This window comes from Hyperolius riggenbachi, chromosome 11 (assembly GCF_040937935.1).
Source record: "Hyperolius riggenbachi isolate aHypRig1 chromosome 11, aHypRig1.pri, whole genome shotgun sequence".
Lineage (NCBI taxonomy): Eukaryota > Metazoa > Chordata > Amphibia > Anura > Hyperoliidae > Hyperolius > Hyperolius riggenbachi.
In genome coordinates, this window is record NC_090656.1 from 136,374,006 (window position 1) to 136,394,383 (window position 20,378).

The 20,378-nt window shown below is 44.1% G+C and overlaps 1 protein-coding gene across 1 annotated transcript in view; it reads right to left on the reverse strand.

Annotated features, from left to right (window-relative positions):
* Window positions 1–20,378, reverse strand: part of LOC137538790 (solute carrier family 22 member 20-like) — a 151,166-nt gene that overhangs the window by 63,127 nt on the left and 67,661 nt on the right. The window contains exons 4-5 of the mRNA XM_068261110.1: window positions 18,641–18,809; window positions 9,102–9,225 (exon numbers count right to left, since the gene is read on the reverse strand). Coding sequence (XP_068117211.1) covers window positions 9,102–9,225; window positions 18,641–18,809 — 293 coding nt within the window. The remainder of the gene's footprint in view (window positions 1–9,101; window positions 9,226–18,640; window positions 18,810–20,378) is intronic.

The window sequence follows — 20,378 nt, forward strand, 5'->3', positions numbered from 1 at the left end:
AGATCCAAGTCTGTTCAATCTTGTAAAGGTCTTTTTCAATATTGCCACCTCGAAAGGGTACGTGTTGCTTGATTATACCTTTAAAAGTCAGGCCATCAGGTTTTCCGTTATGGTAGTCCCTGAAATGTTTCCCTAGGGGACTATCCAAGTCTTGATTTCGGATATTTCCTACATGGTCCCCAATGCGCTTGCTTAGGCGATTTTTTGTTTTCCCTATGTACAGGAGATTGCAGGGGCATTTGATGGCATAGACTACACGTGTTGAATTGCAATTTATGTTATCACGTATATCGAATAGCATTGTACCATCAAAATTGGTAAAGGTTTTACTCCTCTCCACATATTTACAATTTACACAGGATCCACAGGGGAACATCCCCTCTCTCACTGGATATCTGTCCAACCACGTCTCAGACTGTGTAGAGTGGAACTCAGACCTCACCAGACGGTCTTTTAAATTTTTTGCTTTTCGTGCCGTCATAAAGGGTCTTTCTCCAACACGTTTTTTTATTTCTTCATCTAACATGAGAACATGCCAGTGTTTCTGGAAGGATTTCTGCAGATCAAACCAGTGAGGTCCAAAGTCAGACACAAATCTTATTATCTCATCCCTAGAGCAAGGGGTCTTCTTCTTTCTCCTTGCCATAATCAAAGAGTTCCTGTCTCTTTCTGCCAGGGCACCGATTGCCTCATTAATCATTGGTTCGGGATAGCCCTGCTCGAGGAACCGAGATTTTAATTAATCAGATTCTCTAAGATAGTCTTTACTCAAAGAGCAGTTACGTTTAATTCTTGTAAACTGTCCTTTTGGTATTGCTCTTTTTTGAGAAGGAAGGTGAAAGCTGGAATAATGCAACAGAGTATTTCCCGCCGTAGGTTTGCGGTAAGTACAAGTTGTCAACATCCCATCTTGTTTATTGACCATCAGGTCTAAAAAGGACAAAGACTCCCTATCATATTGGCAGGTTAACCGTATGTTTCTCGAATTGCATTGTAATTTATCTACAAACTCAGTAAACTCGGGTTCGGTGCCACGCCAGACCAGGAGCACGTCATCTATGAACCTCAACCAGAGCACAACATGGCTCCGGAAGAGGTCCAGGGGGTAAACGTCCTGCCGCTCCCAAAGCCCCAGATGTAAACAGGCATACGCTGGGGCGCAGGACGCCCCCATCGACGTGCCCCTGATCTGGCGATAGAACCGACCATCAAAGGAGAAGCAGTTAAAGCTCAAAACCAATTCCAAAGCATCACATATAAACTGGTTATGCTGAACTGACTCAGGAAAATGTTCATTGAGGAAAAAGGCCGTAGCTGCAATTCCCACTTCATTTGGGATAGAGGTATAGAGCGATTCAACATCGATACTTGCGATGAGATCATCTGCCTGTACCTCTACCATGCTCAATGCCCTTAGGGCATCGCCAGTGTCTCTCACATATGATGGCAGCATCTCAACCATATTTTTAAGTTTGAGGTCAAGATATCTCCCCAATCTTTCTAATGGTCCCTCATTCCCTGAGACGATGGGGCGGCCGGGAGGGTGCGTAGAATTTTTGTGTACCTTGGGTATCATGTAAAACACCGGTAAGTATCCACCCAACAATAATCATGTTCGTTTTTTGACACTACGCCCCGGTCACGGCCGTCATCTATCAAATGATTCACCTTTGACTTTATGGCTGGGAAAGGATCAGATCTCAATTTCACATATGTATTCTCATCGCTCAGTAAACGCAAACATTCCTCAACATAATACCCAGTGGATAGTAAAACAACGTTTCCACCCTTGTCACTGGGTTTAACCGTTACATCAGGTAAATTCCTCAAATATTCAAGAGCCTGCTCCTCCCCTAAGGTGAGATTCTTCTCACGATTGCTCGGAGACCAGTGCAATTTGGTAAGATCTCTACACACAAGTTCCTTAAAGGTGGACAGACGGTGTGATAGTTGTGGCATAAATTTAGATTTTGTTTTCACGGAGACCGGTAGGGGATTAAGAATCTCACTACAGTCATCAATGTCAAGTGCCGGTGGGCCCGCCTCATCCAATAGGCTTTCAAGATCTCTAAGTGCCTCTCTGTCGCCCATGTTGTCCAAGAGCAGAGGGGCCTTCTCAGGGGGATTGATTTCAGTATCAGTACCACCATATGTGAGAGAGAGCTGTATTCGTCTCAGAAAAAAGGTGAGGTCCTTATATGTTTGGATAGTACAATGCTATTCGATATACGTGATAACATAAATTGCAATTCAACACGTGTAGTCTATGCCATCAAATGCCCCTGCAATCTCCTGTACATAGGGAAAACAAAAAATCGCCTAAGCAAGCGCATTGGGGACCATGTAGGAAATATCCGAAATCAAGACTTGGATAGTCCCCTAGGGAAACATTTCAGGGACTACCATAACGGAAAACCTGATGGCCTGACTTTTAAAGGTATAATCAAGCAACACGTACCCTTTCGAGGTGGCAATATTGAAAAAGACCTTTACAAGATTGAACAGACTTGGATCTACCGTCTGGGAACACTAATCCCCAGAGGTTTGAATACTGACCTGAATCTTGTCTACTTCCTATAATAGCGATAATCAGTCTCTCTGTCTTGGAAGCATTAATGTATGCTAGCTGAACAAAGTCAAACGTCATGCTATTACCCATGAGATAAAATGTGATAAAGTGGAATGTATTGAATGAGTATAATCTAATACATCTCTCTCCGTTATCAATCACTCTCGCCGCCATCAGAGAATACAAATGAATAGAGGCAGATGTTGCCATGGTAAATACAAGCAGGAGGCGGAGTTCGAGTAATCCAGCATAAGAGGAGAGAAGTGCAGACCCATCGTCATTCGCTACCTTGAGAAAGCCCCGTGGGCGGGGCGAAACGCGTCGGTAGGCGTGGCTACCTTCGGAGTGCTCGCGCCGGCCCTCCACGTACAAACGCCGGCACGCTGAGCGAAACTCCGCACTGCTGGGATCCCTAGTTCCACTAATAACAGCCAAGAGGCCCAAGCCAGCGGACCGCTTCTGAGAAATATGACACGAGACATGTCTGCGTGATCAAGAGACCCAGTGCACTGTAGGTCTGGAAGCTAAACGGACAGGAGTCCGCCATCTGGATGCGCAAGTATTTAAAAACACCATGTGACAGTATACGCCATGCAGAGTCAGCTCCTTAGCAAACCAGTGTTTCTGTGAGGTAGACGATAACACGCAATTCAAGTCTGATCATCTTGGGCGGAATCCGTACATAGCCATACTATGAGGATCTGTGTTTTGTGCCATAAGCAGGCACTCGAGACAGCAGCGCACAGCGTGCTGGGTGTTGTGGTGGTGGGATGAGGACCGGATAGACCAGTGTGGTGCAGAGCGTTTTCCGCATAGGCCAAGGCTGGGCGATCACGCTGCATGTATGCACAGGTCTGGTCCTTTATATAAAATAGCGAGCGCTCCTGGCCAGGTAGTGATTTTAAGTGTCTGTTGTTTTAATGTGTTGTGATCTTACGTTACGCAGCTAAGGCGGCAATAAAGTTTGTATAGGTGCATGAGACAGCAATAAGATTGTTTTGGAAATGAATATAGGCAGACATATACATATGTATCATCATGTAGATATTATTCTGCAAGACTATGAGAACGAGCACTATATTGTTATCTTTACAGGTATTTGCTATTTATTTTTAAAGTTTTTTGCTTCTTATTATACAAGTGTTGCTATTTATTTATGATCCCGATATTACATATATTTGTATGTTGTTTTGTTTTTTGTTTCAGTTGCTCCTTTCCATATATTTTTGCCTGAAGAAGCGGGCGTTGGACCCGCGAAACACGTTGCATAATTGTTTGGAGTATCTATTAAATTTGATTTATCTAAACCATACATAGTGTTGGTTATAGGGGAGGCAAGTCCACCCTTGCTCCCCATCTTTTTACTTTGGTTTTAAGTGGTTCTACCTTTAATCTGCTGGCGCCTCTGTATTATTTACATGATTGATATTCCACCTGGTGGATGGGTGTGGACACCCTTTTTCCTTCTACGGAGAGCGACGCTTTTTAACCTGAGTGGGGAGAGGGTTAATATCCCCAGAGGCGAAGTGAGTGGTTGCCTGAATCCGGCAACCTACCCTTGTGAGTATAACTTATACTGTTCTACCTCTCCCAAATATTTATCAATAATACACTATTGGGGGCTCTCGATATTCTTTTCTTGTTTTACATGTATGATTTTCGTTCCACTTCTCACGTGTACACCACTTCATATTGGTCTTTCACGGTGAATTACAATAAAATTGATTCATGTTTGTGGCAGAAATGTAACAAAATGTGGAAAACTTCAAGGGGGCCGAATACTTTTGCAAGCCACTGTATATGTGTTGATTTTTATTTTTTTTTACATTTAATTGTAGTTTTACTTTTTGGCCACAAGATGGCAGCCATGAGTTAGTTTACATGACGTCACTCTAAGCGTAACATGTACGCTTAGAGGGACGCATGGGGACGCTACAGCCAGAAAAAGCGAAGCTTCCGAGAGAAGCTGTCGCTTTTTCTGCGGGGGAGAGGAATCAGTGATCGGCACCATAGCCCGATTCACTGATTGCCTGGCTAACGAACCACAGGACGGGAGTGCGCGTGCACGCGCGATCGGCCACGGGAGCGCGCGCACGCGCACATGGCCTCCTAGACATAGCTAGTACGTCCAGGAGGTGAAAGTAGTTAATGATACATCCTGTCACGTGTCTCAGAGAGCTAAAAAATATGAACTATTGACCTTTTTTATTTATCCCCTACTCTATGGGGTTGATTCACTAAACCAAGCTATGACAAATAGCACACCTTATCAGAGAAAGCACGCCTTATCAGAGATAGCACGCCTTATCAAAGTTAACATGCCTTATCAGAGTAGCATAGCGAGCGCTACAAACGTATGCCTGCTAATTGGCAATGGCACTCGTCCTGCCCTGAACCCCTGCGGGTTCGTAGCGCTCACTATACTACTCTGATAAGGCGTGTTAATTTTGATAAGACGTGTTATCTCTGATAAGGCGTGCTATCTCTGATAAGGCATGCTATTTGTCGGAGCACGGTTTAGTGAATTAACCCCTATGTGTTTTATGGCTGTAATTCCTTATTAGTGAAAAACGCTATAGTCCAACTGGGTCCTGACTGGAGAGAAACTGTCAGTTGCATAACTGAATATTAACTCTTCAGGCAGAGAAAGAGGAAAAGGAACTAAGCATAGGAATTGTATGTTTGCCACTGTACATACATGTCTATCTCATCAGGACATGTTACATGTCATGTAAGGTTCCCTTTAACAATTTTTTTGTATCTCAACAGTTGCAGTGGTTTATTAGTTTAATTAATGCATATGATAATAAGTTTAAAGTTATTAATGCATATGATAAGTTTAAAGTTTTGTGCATTGTACATCTTTACTTTTTTACAATGCGTATATTGAAAGTATCTTGCAATGCGTATATTGAAAGTACCTACCCTTGAAAGTAAGTACCCACCCTGCAGGAACTGCAGGGTGGGTCCTGTAGTTCCTTTCTCAGATGAGGTTGCCAGGGAGAGGGCACAAGCTAACCTTTTCCTAGGATTACCAAGCTGAATACCTGATCCAACTGCTGAGAGAGAAATTATTTTGTGGCCAGTAATGCAGCTGCAGCTCAGCAGTTTATTTGCTCCCAATCAGCGTGTAAAAAGACATTTTATCCTTCTTACATTCTACCAGGTGTTTTTCAAAGGGTTAAATAAAAGAGCAATGAAAATGGCTTCTATTTTCTAGCGTAGATTGATGAGAGGTACACGTGGCTTTTGTAAAGACACTGTGAGAGAATACTTTATTACACACTGAGCAAGGAGGAACTAAGTAGGTAGATGATAACACTCTGCTAAGTTGCAGTGCTGGCACCAAAGCTACTGTGCATGCTCGGCCCCAAGTTACAAGTCTTTACAAATTACGCATGCACAGAACGCTTCTGTCCATGGGCGCGGGCCGCACATGTGCAGTAGGCTGCGACTAGTTAAGTTGCCGATCTTTCAGAAGGGGACAGACAAACACTGGAGGGGACTGGGAGGATAAGTAAAACTCACGTTTTAGTGGAGAGCATAAGAATCTGAGACGATTTATTTCACGGCAAGAATCCTATCTAATAATATCCCTGTGTACCTGCGGCATCCTGTTCCTGTGTCCGTGTATTGCTCTACTGCGCATGTACAGTAGGGACAGCCATTGGGACAGGAGGACGGGGCCAGGGAGTTGGGCGGATGAGTGCGCAGCGGACGAGCACGCGCATTCGCACTGACTGCCGGCAGCGGTGTTTGAGTGAAAAGACCTAGAGCCTGTTTTTAATGGGGCTTAGGTCAACTAGTGGTTTTATATTAGTAGTAAAATGACATATGCCATATATCACCACTAATAGGCTGACTTTTTTGTAACAAACTATTTGGGCTAAAAGTGACCGTTCAGCTTATCCGCGGGTGATATAATATTTGCAGACCTCCTTATGCAGAGTGCACATTGGGAGCATGCTGGGAGATCATACTTATCTGTAATTGCTCCAGCTCTGGCCCACTTGTCTCTCCAGCAGCTTTGCACTCACCGCTAGAGTTCCAGAGTCACTGTGATCACTTGACAGTGAGAATGGAGCTCTAGTAGCAATTTATGAGACAAGTTGACAGTAAATATGGTATATTCTTTTGTTTTCATAATCTACTAAAAAAGGCAAAAGAGAAGAAGAAAAATGCATTTTTGTACACAGCCTTTTACAGTACCTGATATTATCATGAAGTCAGCTTCACGTCATTCAAGTTTTACCGTTTAGCTTGCTAAAGTATGATACTTGGCTTTTAGGGATCCCATAATTGTCTTAAAGTGGGATTATAAACTAAAAACTTAAATTTCAGTAACCACTATCAGGTACATAAAATAAAATTTGCATTAGAGCATTCACTGTGTGTAAAAACATTTATTTTCACTGCAGAGAGCAGTACAGTACATGCCTGCTTAACAATTTGTCAGGAAAGTGCACAGCTGGTTTCGGGAGGAGTTTTTCATCAGGTGCCCGAGACCAGTTGTGCACTTTCCTGATGTACTCCAATGCAGTAAAGTTGCTATACCCGTTGTGTGTCGTCTCATTATTGGAATTGTTTCAAGTGAATGGCAGGGGGTGGTGTCCCTGTGAAGACTAGAGCACTGGTAAGGGCCTACTTCCACTAATGCTAAATTCGACATGCATCTGTAGTGTCTCCCCACAGACGAGAGGGGCAGGGAAATGCCTATCCTTAACATGGGCTTGCTGTCCAGATTGCACTGAGGTGCGAATCTGGACAGCATGCTGCAGATTTCTGTATCCTGCAGCCGAACCCCTACAGCCGTGCAAGGCACTGATTAGCCATTTGTGCTGTGGGTGCGCAGTAGAACGGGAGCTGAGGCCAAATCAGAAATGGCAGCGACTCCTAGTGGAAACTGCCCATAAAGCTGGGACAATCCCCAGCCTTAACCACCCTGGCGTTCTGATTAAATCGCCAGGGTGGCTGCGGGAGGGTTTTTTTTAAATAAAAAAAAAACTATTTCATGCAGCCAACTGAAAGTTGGCTGCATGAAAGCCCACTAGAGGGCGCTCCGGAGGCGATCTTCCGATCGCCTCCGGCGCCCAGAATAAACAAGGAAGGCCGCAATGAGCGGCCTTCCTTGTTTCGCTTATATCGTCGCCATAGCGACGAGCGGAGTGACGTCATCGACGTCAGCCGACGTCCTGACGTCAGCCGCCTCCGATCCAGCCCTTAGCGCTGGCCGGAACTTTTTGTTCCGGCTACGCTGGGCTCAGGCGGCTAGGGGGGCCCTCTTTCGCCGCTGCTCGCGGCGAATCGCCGCAGAGCGGCGGCGATCAGGCAGCACACGCGGCTGGCAAAGTGCCGGCTGCGTGTGCTGCTTTTTATTTCGTTAAAATCGGCCCAGCAGGGCCTGAGCGGCAGCCGCTGGCGGTGTTGGACGAGCTGAGCTCGTCCAGACCGCTCAGCTGGTTAAGGTGCATACACACGCCATATTTTTACAAATGACAGGTCCGTCATACCCTCCCGCTGGGCAGATGTTCTGCCGACAGTAGCACGTGAGTACAGGCTGTCGGCAGACTGAAAGGACTGTTCTTGATGCATCTGCCGAGCAGATCAGTCAAAAAGAGTCTACCGACAGCCTGTACTCACATTCTACTGTCGGCAGAACAACCGCCCCGCGGGAGAGTCTGACGGACATGTGGTCTGTAAAAATACGGCGTGTGTACGCACCTTTAGAGGTGGGTTACTTTTGAACATGCTTGCTTATCTTTCGCTAATCAGCAAATGTATTCACTGCAGTGTCTTGATTCTGCTCCCTCCCTCTGCTGAATAGACACAACAGCTGAGTCACTTTAGCAGAAAAGGAGAGCGGCAGAGTGAAGACACAAGCAGAGAGATTCTTGCCAGCAATGATTCCACTTTAAAGCACACCCGAGGAATATGGAGCCTGACGTTTATTTTGTTTTAAACAATGCAAATTGGCTGGCTGGCTGTACTTCTGATCCTCTGCCTCCTTATACTTTTATCCACAAACCCTGAACAAACATGCAGATCAGGTGCTCGGATTGTTTCAGGTGTGTGAATCAGATACTACTGCAACCAAAGAGACCAGCAGGATTGCTAGGCAACTGGTATCATTTAAAAGGAAATAAGCCTCTCCCTTGAGCTGGATATCAAGGCCTGTTTCACACAGGCACCTGCAAGGCAGTGCATACAGTGCTGGTCGGCCACTCTGGTGCACCCGCCTGGTACTGAGAAGGGATTAGTACAGACAGCTAGAAGGCACCCGTCTCATGGAGTCACATCTGAGATTGGCCAAAGCTCTACACGCGACATGAGGCAAATATTCGCTGCTGTGAAACTGCATTGCATGTCAACTTCTAGCATGAGTGGGGTTACAGACCTCACCATTTGACTGCAATACATTGCAGTCAGAAGGCCGGCAGATCGGAGGCTAAACTGAGTGCTGAGCACATAATTCAGTGGTACGTGTGAAAGAGCCCTAAAAATCCAAACTGAGAAAAAGGCATTTCATAATTACCTTCTCTGTGAGTTTTTTGCCTTCTTCTTCCCTCCCATTTATCCAGGCAACTCTTTGTAGATCTCTCAGAGCCTCATGTGAACGACCTTTTAAAATAAGCCAGCGGGCAGATTCTGGCACAAACCTGAAGCAACAAAAATGGTTTATTATTCTAATGATCTTTACAGAAGCTGGAATTAAGAAAGTCTAGCTTATAACTTGTGCATTTTTGAGTAGGTGGATGCTCTGAATATTGGTGTGATGAGGTTGGCTGCTAAAACCACACCATATAGAATACTTAATAAATACAAGGGAGCAAACTGCAAATAAATAGACAAAAGTGCTCCTTATATGTATACGTAGATAAGTGGTTTCTCAACCGTATATAATAGAGACATTCACCTTATATCAGTGCTGACAGTGGATCAGGCTTTCGTGGATAAACCACTATTATAAGGTGTAGGATGTCAGGATCACCATTCCGAGGTCAGTCAGAAAGTTCTATCCCCCCCCCCCCCACACACACACACACTTCAAATGGAAGCTGAGTTCCTGCTTACTAAATGTTCCCAGGCAGAGAATTAGACAACGGCACCAATAGGAAGTTTAAAATTATTTAATAACAAAAATTAAGAAGAATGCTAGACTGACACATTTCACAGTGACTATCCTTGCTTCTTCAGAGGATATGGAACCATATCAATTTATCCTGTGAAGAAGTGAGGATGATCCTCATAAAACGCGTCAGCCTAGCATGCTTTTTTATTTTTGAAATCTGGGGCTGTCATGATGTCCCCTCTAGTGAGTTCTGCTTGTTGCCGCTGAGCTACAGCCTGGCAGTTCAGACATCTCTGCACATATTCAGTTGCATAAGTTTGCATTCGTAATGCATGTCATTGCCATCTGCACTTACCCTGCAGTTCAGATCAGCACAGGAGTGATTCATTACCACTCACCCGTGTTGGAAGTTTTATGTCTGCCCTCATTGGATAGTGAGTATTAAAGCATTCCTGTGTCACTTCCCATTTGCCCGTGATGGTGTTAGCTTGACTAATTGTTTGGTGCCCCTTGTCTTGATATCTTACCTAGTTCTGTCATTGATTACGTTGATTTTGATCCTTAGCCTGTTTCTGGCCAAGTCTTGTTTTCCACCTGGATTGACCCTTTGCCTGGATTGGACTATGAGATTGGGTTGCCCTGTTACATGTGTATTGTCTCCTGTGTATGATCCTTGCCTTCGTCCTGTCTTGCAGGTACTGTTAATATCTCTTCCTTTCCCTATCATCAGCCTCTATACCTGTGTCCTGTTCAAGCGAGGACGTGCCACACAAGGTGACGGTTGCAGTGTTACAATTGGGCATATGGGCTGATGCAAAGGCAGAGTGTCTGACAGGCCTTACAGGGGCAAATGGAACTTCCAGACTGACCTAGGAGTGGTGATCCTGACATCCTACACCTTATCATAGTGATTTGTCCACCAAACCCTGATCCACCGAGCCATCAATACTGGCACTGTCAGCATTGACATAAGGTGAACAGAACCTTCCTATCTACTTATATATACAAGGAGTGTTTTTGTATTTTTACTTGAAGATTATCCTTTTATCAATGGTACCCAATTTTAAGCAAGCAGCACACTTGGAGTCGTGTCCCTTTAATACATGACAAGTCACTGGATAGCAGTGAGCTTCACCGCTAGCACAGAATGGGTTCATATTTTGCTATTTCGTTAAGGGAGTAAACTGGCACACTCTTCAGATGTTAACACAAAATACTATGGCTCTATGTAAGGGGCAGTCTAAAGGGGTCTGGATCTCTGTAAAGTACAACCAGGAAGTTAGCTTACTCTAAGAAGTCTGAATGTTTGTAATCAAAAAGTGAACCTGAAGTGATAGGAGTATGACAGCTGAAATTTTATTACCATTAAATATTCTCAATGTGCCTTGGCATTCATGCTCATCTCTTGGCTTCAGCAATGTTTGAGCCCCATCTTGAACAGCCAGTGAAGTTGGGGGCAGGGCTGCCAAACTAAATTCTCATTTTTCCTGGACAAAATGGTCAAAAAATCTGGACACCCCAAGTTTTGGACGGGCAGGGGCGGAGTCAGGGGCAGAGTCAGTAGCAGGCTTTTTAGGGTACTTCCTGTGAATTTTGGGAGGAAAGAAACATAGCTAAAGCAGGATTACTGCATAAGCCTCATGTGAAACAGCTCTCGTGAACTGAGAAGAATTGTCTCCCCATATAAGAAAAATGTCAGAACCGTACGGCCAGATCCGCAGCTAAAAGCTGATGTGAACCGGGCCTAACTATGGTAGGGATTAGATTTTAAGTTCCTCTAAGGGCAGTGACATGACTATCTACTCTGTAAAGTACTGCAGCAGATGTCAGTCTAATATGTGACATGGGTACTGTATGTACTCTGTAAAGTGCAGCAGAAGATGTCAGTGCTATATAAATACATAATAATAATAATATAGTAAGACATTATACTATTACTATAATAGGGATTAGATTGTGAGCTCTGAAGACAGTCAGTAACATGACTATGTACTCTGTAATGTGCTGCAGAAGATGTTAGTGCTATATAAATACATAGTAATAATATGGTAAGACATTGGACTATGACTTTATGGTAGGATTAGATTGTGAGCTCCTCTGAGGACAGTTAGTGACATGACTATGTACTCTGTAATGTGCTGCGGAAGATATAAAAGCAAAACAGCAAAAATATTTTTTTGTGGAAAAAAAAATTATGCATATAAAACAGGAGAACCTCTTTGGGCAAGTAAATGTGTGGCTATGACAGAAATAGTGCATAAATCACTGATGTGCATAGTGCACTTAATGGTAAAAGTAATGCCAGCAGCCAGAGCCTTGCAAGTGACACACGTGAAAGGGTTAAGTGTCCCATCCCTCGGAGGAGAGCAGCCAGAAGCAGGAGGAATGCATGAAGAGGTCACGCCTGACCTGTGTATGTGCAGAGTGCAACTAGTCGGCACTGGTTCTAATCTAAAGTGACAAGTGAGGATTACTGGTGATGCCCTCCCTGGAGAAAGGCTTCTTTGCTCCCATCGTGTTACAACCTAAGGTTTGCTGCAGCTGTACTGTCGTGTCGCTGCAGTTTCAAAAGTTACCTCGTGGCTGGAAGGAGTGCAGATTAGGTGAGCACGGGCTCCTTCACCAGCATCCTGCAGCTCCTGGACTCAATGCATGCGGACCCACAAAGCACTTCTCCTGCACAGCCGCATCTGCTTCTCCGATTGGACAGCGGGTGTTGTGGGGGTGGGCTCCCTTGGCTGTCTCTTTCCTTTTCATTCGCTAGAGAGAGGCGCCAGCCACAAAAAGAGCCTGACTGATTGGAGGGAGGGACAGAGGAGTCCTGATTCCTTTTTCTGGCTTTGGGGGATCAGTCGGTGTTCCGACGTAATAACCTACACGTCGAATCAGCCTACATTCACTATCAAACGTATACCAGAAGGGTTAGGGTTGAGGGAGGGGATAGTAAAAGTCTATGGGATGTAGAGTAGTTCGACAGTGTAGGATAAAGTGTTGGAGCACCGGCTTTCCTGGGGACCGCGCATGCACAAGAGGGTCGCGGCGATAATTTCAATTTTGAACGGACGCTTAATATTAAATACGGACAGATACGGACACACAGTTTTTAGGGGCATTTTATACGGACACTTGGCAACAATGGTCGGGGGGGGGGGAGGGATGTTACTTCATAGGTCATGTGGGTAGTAAATTGCTGCAATCCTTATAGGACTGGGGGAGTTCTAACTGCAGCACTGGTTATGTATGGGTTATGGGTAATAGGTTATGGGTAATAGGTTATGTGAGTAGCAGTAAAAGCAAGAAGTTTTAAATCAGAATGATACAATTTATTGGCTAACTAAAAAGAAAAAGAATAAGCGAGCTTTCGGCTTTGCAGCCTTCGATGGGCTTAAGTCCTGTTTGCTTGCATGCTGATGGTACAGACAGCTTTATACATGCAACATCAAAAGGGGATACATAGATTTTTTTCATTAAGATGCCTTAAGTGAAACAGAACATCTAAATGGGGTGGGAGATTGTTAGCTGAGATAAGAATCCTTGTTTACACCATGCTCACAGACCTGGGAGTTGGACTGTCGCAGAGGCATCGTAAATTCTGAGTTCACAAGTTTAGCTATATAGGCTGAGAAAGAGTTTTTGGCATTAAATATCCTCAGCCTCATACCAATATAAAAAGTTTTTGTCCTTATTCAAGCCTTTGTCCACCGCTTTGAACCAATTTATAAATTTTGTTTCTGCTAATAATCGATCATTTGACGTTTTGAAGCCACCCTTCAGGGCAGTGACACGAAGTGACACGTTAATAGTGTGCCTGTGTCCATTCATACGTTTGCGCAGAGTTTGTCCAGTTTCTCCCACATACATAACATTGGGGCATTTAGCACACATGATCAGATATACCAGATTGGTGGATCCACAGGAAAATGTGCCTTGTATTCTGTACTCCTGTTGTGAACATAGTATCGTTAACCTGCCAGTGGAGTTAATGTGTCTGCAGGTCCCACACCTTTTTTGTCGGCAGGGTGATGTTCCGTTTTGTTGTGGCCTACTCAAAGAACTCCTGACAATCATCTGTTTTAGATTGTGCGGTTGCCGATATGACAAGAGGGGAGGTTTAGGGAATATCTTCCTCAGTCTGTCTCTGTCCATCCTGTCAGAATAAATCCGGTTGTACCTTATAGCCTGGCTGTAAATTATAGAGTTCTTAATGTGCTTGGGAAAAAAACTGTCATATCTTAGGTATGTGGGATGGTCTGTAGGTTTACAATACACAGACGTTTGTAGGTTGTTACCCCTGATGTATATGGTGGTGTCCAGAAAGTTAATTTCTGTGTGAGAGTAGGTAAGTTTCAATTTGATTGTAGGATGGAAGGCATTGAAGTTCCTGTGGAACTGGAGAAGATCCTCCTCACTTGCAGACCAGATGATTAAAATATCATCAATGAAGCGGAAGTAGGCCATGGGTTTTATGCGACATGCATTGAGGTATTCCTCCTCGATTTTGGCCATGCAGAGATTTGCATACTGTGGTGCAAATTGTTCCACTTAAGAAGAAAAAGAGGCCTTGCACATCCCTATTAAAACTTCACCTTTAATTCAAATCCAGTAAAACAGGCATACATTACATCTCTAAGTCATGGAAAGAGAGGTACAGGCAGTTTAGGGAGGTCTGTGGTGCAAATTGTGAACCCATTGCCACGCCAATGTGCTGTAAATAGAGGTCCTGTCCAAACGTGAAATAATTATGAGTGAGAATGAATTTGATCAGTCCAGCAATAGGCTTTACCGGTATGCCCTGACCCTGAAGATATTTACGACAGGCCGCAATACCATCATCATGGGGATGTTCGTGTACAGGGACTCCACGTCCATCGTGGTCAGTATGGTTCCCTCCGGTACTGGGCCGCTGGCTGTCAGTTTGTTCAGGAGGTGGGTGGTATCCTGTATGTAGCTGGGTCTTTTACAGACAAGAGGTTTCAAGATGTTTTTCAGCCACCCTGAGATGTTCTCTGTAAGAGTTCCGCTCCCTGAGATTATGCCTCCCTGGGTTTCCCTCTTTGTGGATCTTGGGAAGCATGTAAAAGCAGGCTGTTCTATGATCTTCAGGGGTAAGGGTCCTTACATGTTGTCTGATGTTTGCAGGCAATCTGTTAACCAACTTATAGAGTGCCATCCTGTAGCCTTTTGCGGGGTCCCCCTGTAATTAGTGAGTGAGTATTGGATAACGGTCTTTGTGCCTCCTGGATGTAGTCACTGGTATTCATTATGACTATGGCACCACCTTTATCCGCTGGTTTAATAATAATGTCCTTATTCTCCTTAAGGGATCGGATGGCCTGTCGCTCCTGTGGTGTTATGTTCTGGGTCAGTGTATTTCTTTTATTCAGGATCCTGTCGGAGATTCTGCGTTTGAATTTGTTGATGTACAGTATTTGTCCAGTGTCTGGTTTTTTCCTTCTTTGGGGCTTCATCTTTTTTTCTTCTTTTTAGATCTGGTGTGTTTTGGTCCATTTGGTGAGTAGCAGTAGAGTGGTACCTGAGGGAACCATTCTGGCCACAATGGATGTGGAGTTCCTATACACAAACATACCCCATGTTGATGGCATCCCGGCCTGTCATAAATATCTTCAGGGTCGGAGCTATTTTACTGTGCTGTCCATTTGGTTGCTATGATTAAGGACCACACCAGGTCCGAAACATGTCAGCATTGTGCATGTTTTTGTGTTTCGGGATAAGTCCTTAATAAATTTTGGAGACATTGAAGCGGACCCATTTCCTTCTTTCAGTTCTAATGCTGCAATAAAGATTGGACTTTACTTCACCATCAGTGCAGCTGGATTCCTTCTTTGGATTGGTATGTTATGGCTTGTCATTTTCCTGCTCCTGATGGTATGAAAATGTGGTGGTTTTAGCGACCCTATCTTGGTCTACATGTACACCTCTATTTACAGCAGATGGGTGTGGGAATGGGTTCACGAGTTGCATCAAAGTATGCAAATCTCTTCATAGCCAAAATCAAAGAGGAATGCCTCAATGCATGTCAAATAAACCCATGGCTTACTTCAGTTTTATTGATGATATTTGAATCATCTGGTCTGTAAGTGAGGAGGATCTTCTCCAATTCCACAGGAACTTCAATGCCTGCCATCCTACAATAAAACTGAAACTTACCTACTCTCACACTGAGATTAACCTATTTTAGTTCCTGGACGTAGAAACTACGTCCAGGAACCATGCGCGCTCCCGCGGCCGATCGCATGCGTGCACACGCGCTCCCGGCCCGCGGTTTGTTAGCCAGGCAATCAGTGAATCGGGCTATGGTTTCCGATCACTGATTCCTCTCCCCTGCTGAAAAAGCGACAGATTCTCTCGGAAGCTGCGCTTTTTCTGGCTGTTACCTCCCCCATGCGTCTCTCTAAGCGTATGTTATGCTTAGAGTGACGTCATGTAAACAAACTCATGGCCGCCATCTTGTGGCCAAAAAGTAAAACTACAACTAAAAGTAAAAAAAATAAAACTCAAGACACATTTACATTATAAAACTATTGTTTACATCCCACCCTCCCAAAAATACCCAAATAAAATGTTTAATATAAAAAAAAAAAACATTACAATAAAAAAAACACAAAACATGTAAATATTTACCGAAGGGTCTAAACTTTTTAAATATCAATGTAAAGATGAAATATTTCTATTTTTTTTTTATTTTAAACTTGTAAATAGTGATAGATGCAAAACGGAAAAAATGCACCTTTATTTCCAAATAAAATATTGTCGCCATACATTGTGATAGGGACATAATTTTAATGGTGTAATAACCGGGACATATGGGCAAATACAATACGTGAGTTTTAATTATGGAGGCATGTATTATTTTAAAACTATAATGGCTGAAAACTGAGAAATAATGAATTTTTTCTATTTTTTTCTTATTCTTCCTGCTAAAATGCATTTACAGTAAAGTGGCTCTTAGCAAAATGTACCCCCCAAAGAAAGCCTAATTGGTGGCGGAAAAAACAAGATATAGATCAGTTCATTGTGATAAGTAGTGATAACGTTATAGGCTAATGAATGGGAGGTGAACATTTCTCAAGTAAAAATGACGGAACGCGAATGGGTTAACTTTCTGGACACCATTATATACATCAGACAAAACAACCTACAAATGTCTACATACCACAAACCAACAGACCATCCCACATACCTCATGTATGACAGTTTCCACCTCAAGCACATTAAAAACTCAACAATTTACAGCCAAGCTATAAGGTGCAACTGGATTTGGTCTGACAGGGTGGACAAACACCTGGATCACCTTAATAGCATTTTCATTAAACAAGGTTACAGTCCTCTTATGAACGAGGCCCAAATCAAGAAAGCTAACATCATCCCCAGGACTCAGCTCCCGAAATATAAGCAAAACCAGGAAGAGGAACGTGTCCCAATGGTTGTCACCTACAACCCACACTTGCAAATCTTACGGAGGATTGCAAAGGAAATTCATTTCATTTTACACAAGGATTACAGACTGAGAAAGATATTCCCTAAACATGACATGATGATAAACATGGGTACCCCTCCTACTAAGAGCTTAAATGTGTTCACTTTCTATTTTTCTACCTTGCAAGGAAAAAAGTAAGTAAGTAGAGCAAAAAAACACTTTGCACAAAGACTTCTGACAGTGCTGAAAAGTTCAAATGCTAATTAATTCTTCCCCCGGGAGCTAGATCAACCACCTCATTCTGTCATGGCTGCTGTTTGCACTTCATATTATGATTGCAGAGGAATTGTAACCAAGCATTGAACTTCATCCCAATCAGTAGCTGATAGCCACCTAGGTACTGACATCACAGTTTGGGAGCCTTGTTGCATTGTAGGCAATAACAGTTGTTTAAACTGCCAGAAATGCATCATCTCTTTTCCACTGACACCACCTGCCAGCAGTAAAAATGTTGCCATGTGATAAATGTCAGAATGTAAATCAGGGAGAGGAAAGATTTTACAATGGGCAAACACTGACTAAATCATTTATACATAATTATTGTAAAAATTAAGCACTTTTTTTCATTACGCCATTTTCACCGCAGTTCGTCTTTAAATTAAAAATAAGAATTAGAGGCTGCAGGAATGTTCCATTTACCTTTCCTGCTACACATATAATTAATTATCTTACAAGTTTATTTTGAATTCAGGTTTGCTGTAATAGACTGTGTTTCACTTTGCTCAAAAGCTTGTTCTGCACTGCAAACATAGCAGAAAGGGTTTGTTTATGCAGGATTCGGCGTGACTGTAAGCACCAATTCACACTGGGGCAATTGCGGGCATTTATTGCGGATTGCCGACTCACCGGCGATTGCTATCTCTTTTAAAAGAGCTAGTGTAATATAAAGTATATGGTTTTCACGATTTTTGAGTGATCGCAATTTCAAAGGTAAAAAAGCGGTAATCTCAATCGCTCAAAACTTACAAAAATGTACAGCAAAAAAATATGCGTTTACTGTGGAAAAAAATGCTGCCATAAACCGCTAGTGATAATCGCTAATATTTTGTGATCCCCATTGTGAATGGGCCCTAAAGCCTAGTCTTCATTCATGCATTTTGTTAGTGCTTTCAAGAACGACAATTTCGATGCTAAAGAAAGTCAATGGACTCATGTTCATTACAGGTGAAAGCTTGTGTCCGTTTTTCACATACTTTACTAGTTTGATTCCAAATACTGCAGTTATTCTCAACGGCTGGGTATGCACATTTTACATAAAAGGAAAAGGAGGAAAAAGTTGTCATATTCACTAGCTGCACACAAAAATTTGCATAAAATGTGCACATTTGTGCAACCTTTGCATGCCAATCCCCACACATAAAATGCAAGCCTATAGTGGAAACCTAGCCTTAGAGTTCTCTGAATGAATTTTTTTTTTTTTTTTTTTATACAAACCCAGAATGAATTACATTGTATACATACATATGTTTTTCTGTATTTAGGGTGTTGACCACCACTACCTCACCATGAAGTTATAAAGAACAAATAGTATGGTGCAGAAACAGCAAACTGCAGCCAGCGCCAGTCCCGAATCCCATATGCAATGCCTGCCAGGAGGAGTTGCCCACAGGTAAAGCAGTAGGCAAAAAGGGTGCCAACCAAAGTCCGGACATTGGGTGGAATCCATTCTAGTACTGAAAAAGAAGAAAAACATAATGTTATGCTTATCATAATCATTGACAATTCACTTTCAAGCATGTACAGTATGTATTTGTCCAAAGTAAGTGAATACATATATCTGGTGGTAAAAGTACTATACAAGAAGTTGTCACCTTCCAGCTTAACCTCTTTCTGCAAAACAGACGTTTTAAAATGATCAGTTTTGCAGGGCATAAGATCGGGCTGTAGCCGTGGGTGCTGCTGGGGGGCACGCGCAAGCCTGCACACGATTAGGCACGTGCACGCACGCACATGGCCAATTTCGGCTGCCTATGGGCTGGCAGTAGTAGTTAAAACATACCTAACACTTCCTTCACCAAAATCAAAGCCACTGGTTAGGCACCTTGGCCCTTATTCAATTCACATTGTATCGTAAGTTTTCTCCAAGGTGATATTGTCACATCTTATCAACAAGGCCAGCTTTATACTTTTTCCGCCCCTAGGCCAAGTATGCTGGGGCTCCCCGTCCACGTGCAGCAGTGCCCTTGCGATTACACACACAGACCCAATTTCATGTGTAACATTCCTAGAGCTGCAGCCCCTTTCCTTCATGTGTTTTTCTTAATTTGCAGCCTTCTCTTTCATATGTAGCAGCCCCTATTTCACATCCAGGTGCCCTCTTGAGTTGCAGCCACCCAAAGCCTGGACCTTTGTGGCCTTTCCAGAAATCCAGCACCTGCTTATCAATAGAATGCCTTATTATCCACCATCAAGCAAGAATCCCGTCATAATAATGTTGACAGTATTTTTTCGCACACTTTTTCAATTGCAGAATGCTGAAAAGTTATTTTAAAGAGACTCTGTAACAACAAAAACATCCCCTGGGGGGTACTCACCTCGGGTGGGGGAAGCCTCCGGATCCCAATGAGGCTTCCCACGCCGTCCTCTGTCCCACGGGGTCTCGCCGCAGCCCTCCGAACAGCCGGCGACTGTGCCGACTGTCAGTTCAATATTTACCTTTGCTGGCTCCAGCGGGGGCGCTGTGGCGACTTTCGGCACGGAAATAGACGGAAATACCCGATCTCCGTCGGGTCCGCTCTACTGCGCAGGCGCCGGAAACTTGCGCCTGCGCAGTAGAGCAGACCCGACGGCGATCGGGTATTTCCGCCTACTTCGGCGCCGAGAGGCATCAGAGCGCCTGCGCAGGAGCCAGGAAGGTAAATATTGCGTCACGGCTGTACGGAGGGCTACAGCGAGACCCCCGAGGGACGCAGGACGGCGTGGGAAGCCTCATTAGGATCCTGAGGCTTCCCCCACCCGAGGTGAGTACCCCCCAGGGGACGTTTTGCCGTTACAGTTCCTCTTTAACCTGCTGAGCGGTCTGGACGAGCTCAGCTCGTCCAACACCGCCAGAGGCTGCCGCTCAGGCCCTGCTGGGCCGATTTGCACCAAATAAAAAGCAGCACACGCAGCCGGCACTTTGCCAGCCGCGTGTGCTGCCTGATCGCCGCTGCAGCGCGGCGATCCGCCGCGTGCAGCGGCGAAAGAGGGTCCCCCCAGCCGCCCGAGCCCAGCGTAGCCGGAACAAACAGTTCCGGCCAGCG